The sequence below is a fragment of the Micrasema longulum genome, unplaced genomic scaffold (genome assembly GCF_059751315.1).
Source record: "Micrasema longulum isolate JH-2025_06_02 unplaced genomic scaffold, ASM5975131v1 h1tg000369l, whole genome shotgun sequence".
Taxonomy (NCBI): Eukaryota; Metazoa; Arthropoda; class Insecta; order Trichoptera; family Brachycentridae; genus Micrasema; species Micrasema longulum.
In genome coordinates this window covers 136,912-149,776 of record NW_028277570.1, presented here as the reverse complement: position 1 = coordinate 149,776, position 12,865 = coordinate 136,912, and the positions used below count along the sequence as shown (strand labels likewise).

Sequence of the window (12,865 nt, the reverse complement as noted above, 5' to 3'; positions counted from 1 at the left end):
TGGATTAATGGCATGTCTGCATGACTCGGCATGGTGATTAAGATAATACAACTAGAAAAATCTTGGTTTTGTACCACAAATAAAAATATATTACCTTCCGTGGAAAACGGACACCAACAAACAGTTGCAAACGGACACTATTTTGATTTGTGTAATATATTCCAAACCAAGCTATTTTTTTGAGAGCATGTGGGCTATGGTACGTAATTAGTTGAAGATTTTTCAACGATGATTTTAAGATAAAGTGTAAATACCTAAATGTAAGACTTAAGCAGAAGGACCAATAAAACTAAATGAAATGTGCATGCTAACTGCTGCTACTGCCTTCAATACGCCGAGAAATGCGCTAAGAATTAAAATCATATTCTAAATTTTGTGAATCCTGCAATTAGAGCTTTGCTTAGGTAAAGAGTGGGTCCAGTGCACTGAATGCTCGAACTGGTTCTTTAAAGAGTGCAAAATCTACAGTTAGGGTTGAATCAGAAGAAAAAAAATGTTCAAAAAATGTTTAGAACTACTCGTAGATGTCGGTTTGTTCCGTCAAACGGGACAAATCAACGCTACTTTAAATTATTTTAGAAAAATTATATTTTAACTACTTTAAGCTGGATTGATTAATAAAATGTATTAAATTGAACCAAATTTATGTTTCTTTGTTTTAAGCTTTAAGAGCTGGTATAGTAACCTAAATTATAAATAATATCTACAAAATAGCTTTACGGTGTCGGTATATCCCAGGGTTACCCTAACCTTGTTTGCCTTTTTCAAGCACTTTAGCTAGTTTAAAAGACATGTAAAGCAAGACTGAAAAATTGTATAATGTGTATTTCGATGTCATGTACCTATGCTAGTGTATATGCGGTTGCAAAACTTCTATTATTTTGTGCAATTATGAAAAAGGCTAAATTGCACTGCATTAGTAATATTTAATCGCACGTTTTTCAGAAGGCCGTTTATCTTGAACTAACAGCAGCATTGCTATTATTTCAGTGCAGTATCTCATTAGTTCAACGCAGAATTTTGGCTCCTTTCCAAATACCAGCCCTACAGTTTAACAAAGGTTTTTATTATTTTCTCCCGTATCTCAAAGTTCAGACAAATGCATTTTAACTGGATAACGTAAATTATTGATTAAGTTTCCCAAAGACAAAAAAATAGGAGAAGTGCCAGTAAAAAGACAAAAGTAATTCTCATTGTGTTATTTTCTTAAATTTCGTTTGCCAATTTGCAAGTTTGATTAACTATTATATCATCATGAAGTCAGTTAAAAAAAATAAAATTATTTATCTATTCGATCTTTAAATAATACTTACATTATAATACTGGTTTTGAAAAAGTAATTTCGTATTTCACGCCTCTTTTTTTTCAACTAAGTATATCTCTTTTATTATTAGTCGGATCAGATCATTACCATACGACGTTATAAAGGTGTGAGTGTATACTACGAACGCTATTTGAACAATATTGCGCTTGGTCGGTTCAGTCGTGAACTGTCGTGCGTCGAGTATGGGGGTCTCAAAGGAAGAAATTCGCCATATTTTACATTTTAACTACCAGAAAATACGCGGCGAAATTCCCCAAAAAAAATTGAAATGTATACGGGGTCAATACTCTTTTGATTCGTACTGCACAACAGTGGTTCGAGCAATTTTGTTCTGGTGTAGTGGAGGTGGGTGATGCACCACGCTCTGGCAGGTCTGTCGTTGAAAATGTCGATAAAATCAAGGAAAAATCGAAATAGACCGTCATCTTAGCAATTGTAGCACTATCAAGAAGCTAAATATTGATCATGAAACCATTTCGAACCATTTGTATAAGGCTGGAATAAAAAAAACTCAATGTTTGGGTACCACACAAGCTGACGCAAAAAAACCTCATGGACCAAATTTCCATCTGCGAATCGCTGCTGAATTGCAACAAAATTGACCCATTTCTAAAGCGGATGGTGACTGGTGATGAAAAGTGGGTTACTAACGATAATTTTGAGAGACAGAGATCGTGGTCGAAATTCAACGAAGCGGCCCAGACCGTGGTCAAGCCAGGACTGACGGCCAAGAAGGTGTTACTGTGTTTTTGGTGAGATTGGCAGAGAAAACTCTTCTACGAGTTGCTCCTTTATAGCCAAACGCCCAATTCTGCTTTCTACTATGAACAAGTCAACTGTTTGAAGCTGGCGATCGAACAGAAGCTGCCAGCATCGGTGAATAGGAGAGGAATCGTGTTTTACAAGGGCAACGCCAGGCCGCATAGATATTTGATGACGCGCCAGAAGCTCCGGGAGCTCGGATGAGAAGTTCTTATGCATTCATCCTATAGTCTAAACCTGGCACTAAGTGACTACTACTTGTTCCTTTATATGGCCAACGCGCTTGAGGCAATAACAAATTTGGTCTCAATAGATGCCTGTGAAAATTAGATATTTTGCCAATAGGGACAAGGGCTTTTACGAAAAAGACACTACAAAGTTAAATTCTCATTGATTATAAGTAATCAAGTAGAACGGCGTATATTTAAGTTAAATCGGATGATTGTAACACTGTTTATAAAGCATTGAAGTAAAGCGAAAAATACGAAATTACTTTTTCCCCAACGAAATCTAGAAAAATTAAATTATATTTAATTATCACTAAGCTACCACCAAATTTACTTCTTTATCATTTAAAAAAAATCCGTAGTATGTGATAAAAATTAACTGTTGTACTTTAATTACAAATTTAAATGCTTTAACTATAGAATCACTCTGTAAAGGGCCCTTGAGGTATTATATTACCTGTTTCATGTACCAATAAGTAAAACATCGTATGTTAAAAATGCTTTTTTTCGTAGGACTTTTTCAATGTACAATACAAAATTTAAAAATATAGATCACACAAACATTACTCTGTCAGATTTAAAATTTACACTAAAAATGTATTATAAAACTTAGTAGACAATATAATAATAAATATGTACATCTCCCCTCCCCCCCTTATTCTCTCTTCAAGCATTTTTGTATTTATCCCGCCCAATTTACAGTAACTTAATGTTCTTAAAATAAATATTTAAAAAATCTTTGATTATTGAGAACATGAAAATAACATTTTTATATGTATAAATTGTATGTATTTATTTGATATGTAATATGTTTTCTTTACTAACTTTGTATACTATGTGGAAATTTGTTATTGGTTCTGAGTTTATACACTATATCTGTTTGTTTACTAAAAATATGTATGTAAAACTGTTGATTTCCCTAATAAAATAAAATAAAATAAAATATAAATATTAGGTGTAAACACTCACTTCAGTTAGTTCAGCAGCTCCAACTTCCACTGGAACAAGAACTCTGACGATGGTCCAAAGTGTAACAAAAAAAGCTGGTGCTCCTGAAATGAAAAAATGATTCAATTATCCTTGAGACTTATACATAAGTTTATTAACTAATTATTGGTATTTATGAAAACAAGTCAACAAGTGAAACATAGCCGTATGTATTACTTAGAATAAACTTTGAGATATTTTTTTATTTACTTCAACTCCCTTTCCTATCTATATATAAAAACAAATAAATGTAACAACAATATTTTGAGTTTGTCCAAATTTTTGTAGACAAGGGCTGGATTCGACTCCCCGGGTAGCTGTTTATATTAACATATTACAACAGAGATGAAGAACATTCAAGAGAAGGTAATATTGAAGTCTACGCATCTATTCTTCATGGACCAGGTGGATTTATCAACTATATTTTGAGTTTGTCCAAATTTAAGCTCTCTAATGTCACAAACATCAACAGATGAAATAATTGAAGGAATACATATGTTCAAATATAGACAGAATGGTGAATGTTACTCAATGTGTAAAGTGGCCACTTAAACTTATTATGCCTCTCACTAAATTACCATAGAAAGAGTTCAGAATAAGTTTTTGAGATATGTTAATTTTAAATTAGGAATACGTAATGAATTTCGTAACTATGATTATTTATTAAATAATATGTTAAATTTGATTAAATTAAGGGACAGGAGAACTATTAATGATTTATTAGTTCTATTTAAAATCGTTAATTCAGTATTGGACAGCCCTGAAATTTTGGCCCTCATTGGTTTTAAAGTACCAGTTAGAGTGATTAGGCTAGTTCAACTTTATCACTGCAACAATCATATCTCAATATATTCTAGCAATTCAGTACTGAATCGTCTACATGCGCTGGGTAATAAACATTCGGATTTAGGTGATATATTTTTATTGAAATTTCCAGCTTATAAATAATTACTTGTAAAACATTTTTGTTTGGAATCAATATTTTAATTATGTTCTTTCTAAGTAAGCATTGAAAAAGTTGTTACTGTATATACTCCACTGTAAATACTTATGTATGTATGTAATGTAAAAGGTACTTGTACCGTTAATTCTTGAAAAATAAAATAAAATAAACCAGCCATTGACAGGTCATAAGCCCCGTAGATACCTAGATTTCTATATTACCTTCTCTTGAATGTTCTTCATCTCTGTTGTAATATGTTAAATGTATGAATGTTTGTCTTTTATGGATTTAATTACTACTGGACCAATTTACATGCAATTTTTTTCAAAATAATCTAATTTACGTGAATTAGGTTTTTAAAGAGTAATAATTTCAATATTTTCTTCAGAAAAAAAGTAAGGAGAAAATATGTGTTTTTTATCGAATTTCCAGCGTTTTATTCGACTAAAATGCATGACATAAAATGCATTAAAAAAAATTCGGGGAGTGTTGTTATTTTGCATGTTAAAAAGGTTTGTATTTTAACTTTCTTCATATTAACTTATTTTTAATGGATTTTTAGAAATGCTTAGGTAATTTTAACTGACATTTGATACATTTTTGAAAACAAATTTTTAAACAAAATGTACCACGGTTTATAAATAGCTTAGAGTTTGACATTTGCAAAAATAAATCTTTATTTGAAACCATAAACAAGTACCTAGGTACCTAATTAAATTCAATATTTGAATACTAATTTTTTTTAAATTTTGGAATTCAATCATAAACAAGTACCTAGAAACCTATGTCTGTACTTCAATGAAAAGTATTTTCCCTTTTATTCGAACAGTTTTGCACGCTTTCACGACACAGTCATTTTTCTTTTATTATTATTGATTTATTTATTTATTGACGGACTTATTGAGTTCATTCTAACAATGAAAAACACATTTTTTTGTACTAAATACAAGTACAAATGAAATAAATCACAACTAAATAAAATTGAAGTGAGGACAATTGAAAAAAAAATACTACCTCAAGACAAGATCTGGTTTATCTTAGTTCTTTATTTTCTTTTGCTTTTGAATTAAAAGTCAAGGTCACGTCAAAACCCAGTTGGCGGTTAAAAAATAACTAAAATCGCGTTGAGCATGATTTAAGTGTCATAATTTTAGAAAAACGCGGTCTGACTTTGCTTCATTAACACGTATTTCCTTCATGAATAATGGCACTAGAGTAGTGATTTTTGCACAGTTTTGATTTTAGCACAACGAGGACTCTTAGCCAATTACATGAGGCGAGAAAACGAAAAACTAACCCTTATTACGAATATATAAATAGCAAAAAAATTAAAAAAATAATAAGTGTGTCCTTATTTACGAAAAAACGTTTACTAAACCAGCTAATAGCAAGTCAACGTTCGGGCAGGACAACGTCTGTCGGGTTCGCTAGTAATAAATAAATAATCAACAGAAAATTAAAGAAATCAAGTAGAATATAAAAAAACGCGATATTAAGAAATGCCGTATATAATATGTACAGATATACTTCAATCTCTTTTATTAGTCCATTCAATGCCCAGGTTTCCATATTTTCTTCTTCATACTTCTTGTAATATGTTCTTTATTAAGAATTACTCCCTAGGGGGTTAAATCTAGAATTTGTCTACAAATATTTGTAAAAACTTAAAATATTATAAGTTAATTATTTATTTATAACCACTTTACCGACTTTTATATGTCAACCGGATTTGAGACGTGTCCATCTCTTTGTCAGAACACTGATTAATCGTGAGAATATTCGTACAGTCACAAATTAATTATGATATGAGGCAACTTTACCTAAAAGAGGCACCGATACATTCTGGTCGAACATAAAGAGACGTCTCAGCAAAACATTTTTACGAGGTTTTCCCAGGAAATGAATTATGTTAAACCCAAAACCCGGATAACTTTTGCTTAGAGACACCCCTCCTTTATCGCACTGAGAGTATTTCACGTTTTGAAAGAGCGTCTGGAGCTCCTTAGAACGGTTCTTCAAATATATGAGTTGGTTATATTTCAATTTTATTTTTTATTCTTGCATATATATTTCAAAAATGTATATTATTTTTCATATATATTATTATTAATGTTTTTTTGTTGCATACTTCTTTTTATATTTGATATGCCATGTATTTTTTTAAAATGTTTTTGTAACACGGGTATGAAGTAAATATGATAATATTGCCTGTAAAAGTTTCATACATATATTCGTCCCAACCACATCCCAACTCAACACAGGACTTTGGTTCTATAAAGTTAGGTCTTGTATATCAAAAAAAGTTTAAATGCATTTATTGAAAATGAACAAAAATAGATAAATAAATATGTAAATTAAAATATTTTGAAAAAATATATTAAAAAATATGTTTACAAAAAACTATTCATATCGCGTGATTAAATTATATTTTTATGTTAAAATACGTTATAATGAGGGGGTTTACTTTTGTGACTTGCAAAAAAAAATGCAAATAAATTTGCAGCACAAAATTTAGTACACGATAAATCCGGATTTAGATGAAAACTTTTGTCGTAATATTTTAAATACTATTACAATTAAATCATGCAACAAAACATAATTGTTCCCCACTCAAATGATCGAGATGTATTTAGAATTTTATTTTTAGCTTACTTTGTGTGATTTTGTAAATTTTTCTATTTTAGGGGCCGAAATTTTATAAGAAAAAACTTTGTTTTACCGTCAATATACGTAAAATTAATTGACCCAATTAAACAAGTCAACAATGAAACCAACCAAAATACAAAATGAATGAAAAGTTATTTTTATATAGGTACCTAATTGTTAATATAATAATTGATCATCACGCTTAGCGGTCATTTTATTTTTAAACATAGAACGCTATTTTTGTGAATATTTCTATTGATCACTGTTAAATATCAAATCTTGCTTTGAATACACTCGAATCTTTTTTGCAGAAGGGATACGTTTCACACCTGTACCTTAAAAAAAAGTTAATTGAAAAAAGAACAATACTGGGTATGTTCTAATTTTTTAAAATTATTTTTTGAACTCTTTATTGTACCTTTATCTTTTCTTAAATATAACATGACATCTCTGTATAGAAAATTGTGCACGTAATGAGTAAGATGAATGGGTGATGATTACGCCACATTACTATATGTGTGTATAGCACATTGACTCGGTTGAGGCGTTCAAATTTATTTGCCACCAACTGGGCCCTGGTTAAGATGTTGCAATGCTTACCGTGGGGACCAATTATTCTCCCGGCCCCATAATAACAATTGAACTAATCGTGTGTGCATGTTCTTTTGATATTCTCACCACGATCGCAATAAGTTATTTTTGCGATCAATAACTTATTAAATCCACCGTGTCGTGTGGTCGCATTCAATATTCAAGAAAACACGGCAAGTGCCCTTCCTTCCTGACTACAGGATCTGATCTGATCCCGACTGCCGCAAGAGAAGTTCCTAACAATAAAGGTGCCAGAACACAGTACAAGGTAGGTAATTGCATTCATTATATCAGGGTCCTGAGGCTAAGTAAATAAGGATAACGAATCCCGCGAACCTGACCATTTAGAACGTTCATCTGCCAACAGGCAAGTGGCGCGATCAGATAAAAATGTTGTTTTGTCTATATTTTATGTTGCAAACCACTAACATACCATAAATAACATTTTAAAATGATTTATTGTGTTCAATGTACCTAGGATTAAAGATATTCCTGTCCTTTTTTAAAAAAAAATCTTCAAACAAAAAAAAACATTTTTCGTACTTTTTAATTTTTATATGTACACCTTTTAGTGATTTATTTTTACACAATATGTAAGGTGTTCATTGAATGAAACTATTGTGTTATAATATGTACATATAAACTTTTATGTTTTTTTCACGTTTATCTACTGTCTATTATTGAAAGTATTTTTTTCTAAACAATATGTATTTTTTTAAAGTAAAAGGCACTTCGAGCCATGTATATTGATAAATGAATAAATAAATATATTGTTACTTGCCTCTAAGTGCGATGTAAGTAATTATGTTATTCATGTTTAATATTTAGCATAATCCACGAACTCATTAATCAAAGGGATACTGATTTTTATTATCACGACTTTTTATGGAGTAGGATTTATGCTTGAGGATAGCATTTATCGCGACTCTTGATAGTTTAGGATGTTTGAGGATATGATGGGAGCTCCAACCCAGATGAAAGTGGAAAGAAGAGAAAATGTTGAGGGTCAAAGTGTATTCGTTACACGATGAATAGATAAAGTAACAGACAGTAACCGCGTAGACGTTGTTTGTTGAAGCACTGAGTTCTTCCTCTCTCTTGAAATATCTGTCAAACTTCCGATAGGAATTAATCGAAATCTTATTTACAAACATTTCAACATACTGAAAATACTGATCGGAAAAACAATACTATTTATTTTAATAACGCAAATTTTATATAGAATAAACAATAAAAATTTCATCAATCCACAAAATAAAATGTCATTTCTACTCTTCATTTTCTAAATCGCAAAAAGTTCTTGAAATTCTTTTGGCAATCATATAAACAGATTTATTTAACGATATAATTTATCTGTTCTTTTTACCTACTTGTCAAAATGGTTGAAGTTTATGATAGCAATAACCAGAATTCATTTAACAGTTCCGGTTGGTTGAAAGGTTTAACTTCTGAGCGTTAAGATTAAGGACTTATGATTTATATGCACAGTTCACGGAAAATTATTTTAAATTATGTGAGAATATGAGCTAATTAACAAAAAGATTGTAAATAAGAGAAGATAGACTATTTTAAAAAATTAACCAAGATAAAATAAAATACATATTAGATTTTTTCAACAGAATGTAGCAGTTGAGGCATTTACAGAGGTTATAATTTGTCATTGGCTGAGTTATGTGATTATTTTATAAGCTGTGTAATATTTACCATTCTTCATATTCATGTGTGAAATTTTAAATTATAAATATTTTAGAAAATAAAAGAATAGAGAAAACTAACGACATCCATTATCAAAAAAGTATAATTTTAATATAAAAAGTTTAAATTGATATTGTTTACAAATATTTAAACATAAATATTTGAATACACTGCATTAAACGCGCTAGGGAGTCTATTAAAATGGATAGTTATTTCACCAGATATTGAAAACGGCGTTTACAGCTATAATCTTATCAACATAAATATAGATTTTTACAAATCAGATGTTCAATATTTAGGAAAATCATAAGACTCTCCAAGTTTTCAAGTCAATCAAAAAAAGTTTTTTTTTAATTTACTACTTTTTATCAATAGATGGAAGATTGAAAAAATATGGACGTTTAAAACAGAGAAAGCATGGTGATTATTATATAGTGTGTAAAGAAATAACTTGAACCAGCAAATAAGTACAGTATCAGGCATAGAAGAAACATTCACATTCTATCACTTCTTCACAATATTTTAAATAATCCCACTTCGCCTGTTTATCTGAGAGAGCTCATCCAACTTTTTTCACAACACGGACTATCTCTTCGTTCTAGTAACGAGAGAACCCTTTTAATACCCTGTCATAGCTCTAATTTTTCTGCCTCTTCTTTCACAGTAGTAGCCGCTCGATTATGGAATAATCTACCCACCGATGTTAGAGACGCCCCTTCTTTATTTACATTTAAGTCAAGATTGAAATGTCACTATCTAAATATTTAAATTGTTCATTTATCCTTCTTCTTTCCTTCCCATCCCCTTTCCTCTCTTCATAGTATAGTGTTATTTTTTTTTATGTTTATATTTAATTTTCTTAATCTTTGCTTTTAATTTTTGTATAAAATTGAAAGATTCAATATGTCCATGTATTTATAATTTTCTCAAACTGAACGGTTTGGGTAGGTTGGAAGAAATTTCCTTAAGGCAATATGCCCGCCCTTATATGTATATTTATTGTATATGTATATAAAGTGTCAAATTAAAAAATAAATGACAGATTGTAATCCTTGCCTTCTCAATGATTTTTTTTTATTTCTAAATTGTTTTTATTATTGTCTCCATTCTAATGTGATCAATTATCGACTAATTACAGAGCGAATTTACCAGCTCTACTGATGCATATGATTGCGAACTAATATGCTAACAATATATTAATGTTCTCCATCAAACAGAAATGAACATAAACACGCTTTTTGTTTATTCATTATTGCGGACTTATATTGCACTGGTCTGCATGAAAATCAGCGCTGACAAAACTCATGCTTACTTACTCATTACCCACCATTTTGCTGGAGGCCTCCCCCACCTATTTTGACCCCCTTAACCCTCGAATTTGAGCCACAGGCAGGATCATTTTTTTTTTCAATATTCAGATTTAATATATATAATATACCATTAACGTTTCCATTATACCATAAACGTTTCCAATTAAATTTTTTGTGTAGATAAAGGGGAGTGACGTCTCACGAAAATATGTTTTTTAATTTGGTGAATAAATATTTTATATTTTAAATATAAACTACAAAAAAATATTTTGATTGATCTGGTGTTTATTTTGTAGAACTCCATATTTAAACTTATAATTAGAAATCAAACCCTGATTTGAGTCTACTGAACACATTATTTTATTTTTACAAATATAAACATATGAAAATAAAAACTTCGTTCATAAGATTATTATTTTTTTTACTTAAGTACCTTGAATTATATAACTATATAAGGACATTCAATCCAAATAATCTTCACATTCGTTTGAAAATGCCCTAATAAGGCAAAGCAATTGTCACGAAGTTTTTATTTTTATATGTTTATATTTGTAAAAATAAAATAAAGTGTTCAGTAGACTCAAATCAGTGTTTGATTTCTAATTATAAGTACAAAAAAATATACAGTGTTATCAAGTGGTAATTTAAAAAAAATTATGATAATATTTTTTTTTAATAATTTCTTTCTTAAATCTGATGTGTTCCTGGCTGAAAATTTTTTTTTGTTCATTTCTTTAATGAAAAATATTCTTTCGTAAGATGTGACCAATTGTTTTAGGTCTCATGCTTACGTTTAACGTGACATTGAAACTGCACTTTGTATTTTGTCTTTATGGATTTGAAGCAGACAGATATGTTAAAACAATTCTAAACTGCAATATTTCTCTGTTTCTGGACTAGCGCATATAACAGATGCTCGAGATATGCTGCATTTGGTTTTTTAATGTAGTAGCCTATGTACCATCAGATACGGGAGGTAATATATTTATTTAATTTATTAGAAAACACGCCACGTAATAAACGCTTTAAACAATTGTTATAATAAAACATATATACTCACATAAATAAAATAATAAATATGTGCACACAATAACATATCCAAAACATAAGAAATGCCAATGAGAAAAATAATTTCAAAAATTATTCACTAGTACTGATTTAAATAAACTGTATTGTAAATTTTTTTTAAGGCGTGGTTTTGAAACCAATATTTCACTGTCCCTGGACTTGCATTTTAAGCGTTAGTCTGATTGCCTGGCATTCATATAAAATGTAAGCAATATGCGCTGTATTTTGTGTTTCAATGAAGTGCCCTTTGCACGAAGGGTGCGGACGAGTTTGATGATGGTGATGATTATAAGTAACTTACCCCATCCAATTGAAGCGTAAACACGTAGCTTGATATTTTCTCCTGTAAATGTTTTGACCACGAGCATATACAGGTAAAGTCCTAAAAAAAGAGACACAAAATTATAATTTATAATAAAAAATAATGCAATGTGGAAGTTCAGTGGTTTTAAAAAAAATGAGTATTTGTTAATTGATTACCAAACTAAGCCAAAAAAGAAAACAACGTTTTCAATATGTCAAAATGTTTGTAGACATGCTAGATTTAGAGGGAGTCATTTAGATCTGAATTTGTTGCAACACTGAAGAAAAACATTTTTAAGATGGATATTTATTTATCACTCCGATACCAACAAAATATTAAAATTCCTAAATTCAGTCATGGACAAAATAGCTTTATATTCAAAGGTGTAAAAAATAATTATAATCTTCTTAATGAACTAAAAACTATTAAAAATAGTATAAAAACAAATAAATTTAAAGTAAATCTAAAGAATTTTTTTGAACACGTGTAAAAACTACATTTAATTTTTATTAGTATAAATGTATTATTGTTTTATGTTTTTTTCTTTATAAATCTTATGTTTTTACTTTTTTCATGAGAATGAGATGTACTCGTATTTAAAATTATACAAACTCTTATAAATAAACAACTACAAAAGTGTAAGTCACTCTCCAAGCACAAGAGTTAGTCTCTTTTTTGTACAGTTACAGTGATAACATTTACTAGATGTGTAAAAGTAGATATGTATAGAATTTTAAAAAAACATGAACCTTTTATTAAATTTATTATTAAAAAAATACATATATATTTTTATCAATCACATTAATTACAAATTATCAAGTCCTACTGAAATGCATAAAATGCAGTTTTTCATCAAGTGCTTATAATGAATTTCTAATATATATACGAGTATAAAATCTTATTTCTTAAATTTTAAAACATATTATAAAAACTCTTATTACCATGGAAAAAAAATGTATTCCCATATGCATTGAGTATATGTTACATGCAGAAAAATATGCATTTTTC

The 12,865-nt window shown here is 29.6% G+C and overlaps 1 protein-coding gene across 1 annotated transcript in view; it reads right to left on the bottom strand.

The window, feature by feature from the left end:
* The window catches only part of LOC148282169 (diuretic hormone receptor-like), a 66,172-nt gene that overhangs the window by 35,402 nt on the left and 17,905 nt on the right, over window positions 1-12,865 (bottom strand). Inside the window, exons 5-6 of the mRNA XM_088225530.1 lie at window positions 11,855-11,935; window positions 3,283-3,365 (exon numbers count right to left, since the gene is read on the bottom strand). Coding sequence (XP_088081656.1) covers window positions 3,283-3,365; window positions 11,855-11,935 — 164 coding nt within the window. The remainder of the gene's footprint in view (window positions 1-3,282; window positions 3,366-11,854; window positions 11,936-12,865) is intronic.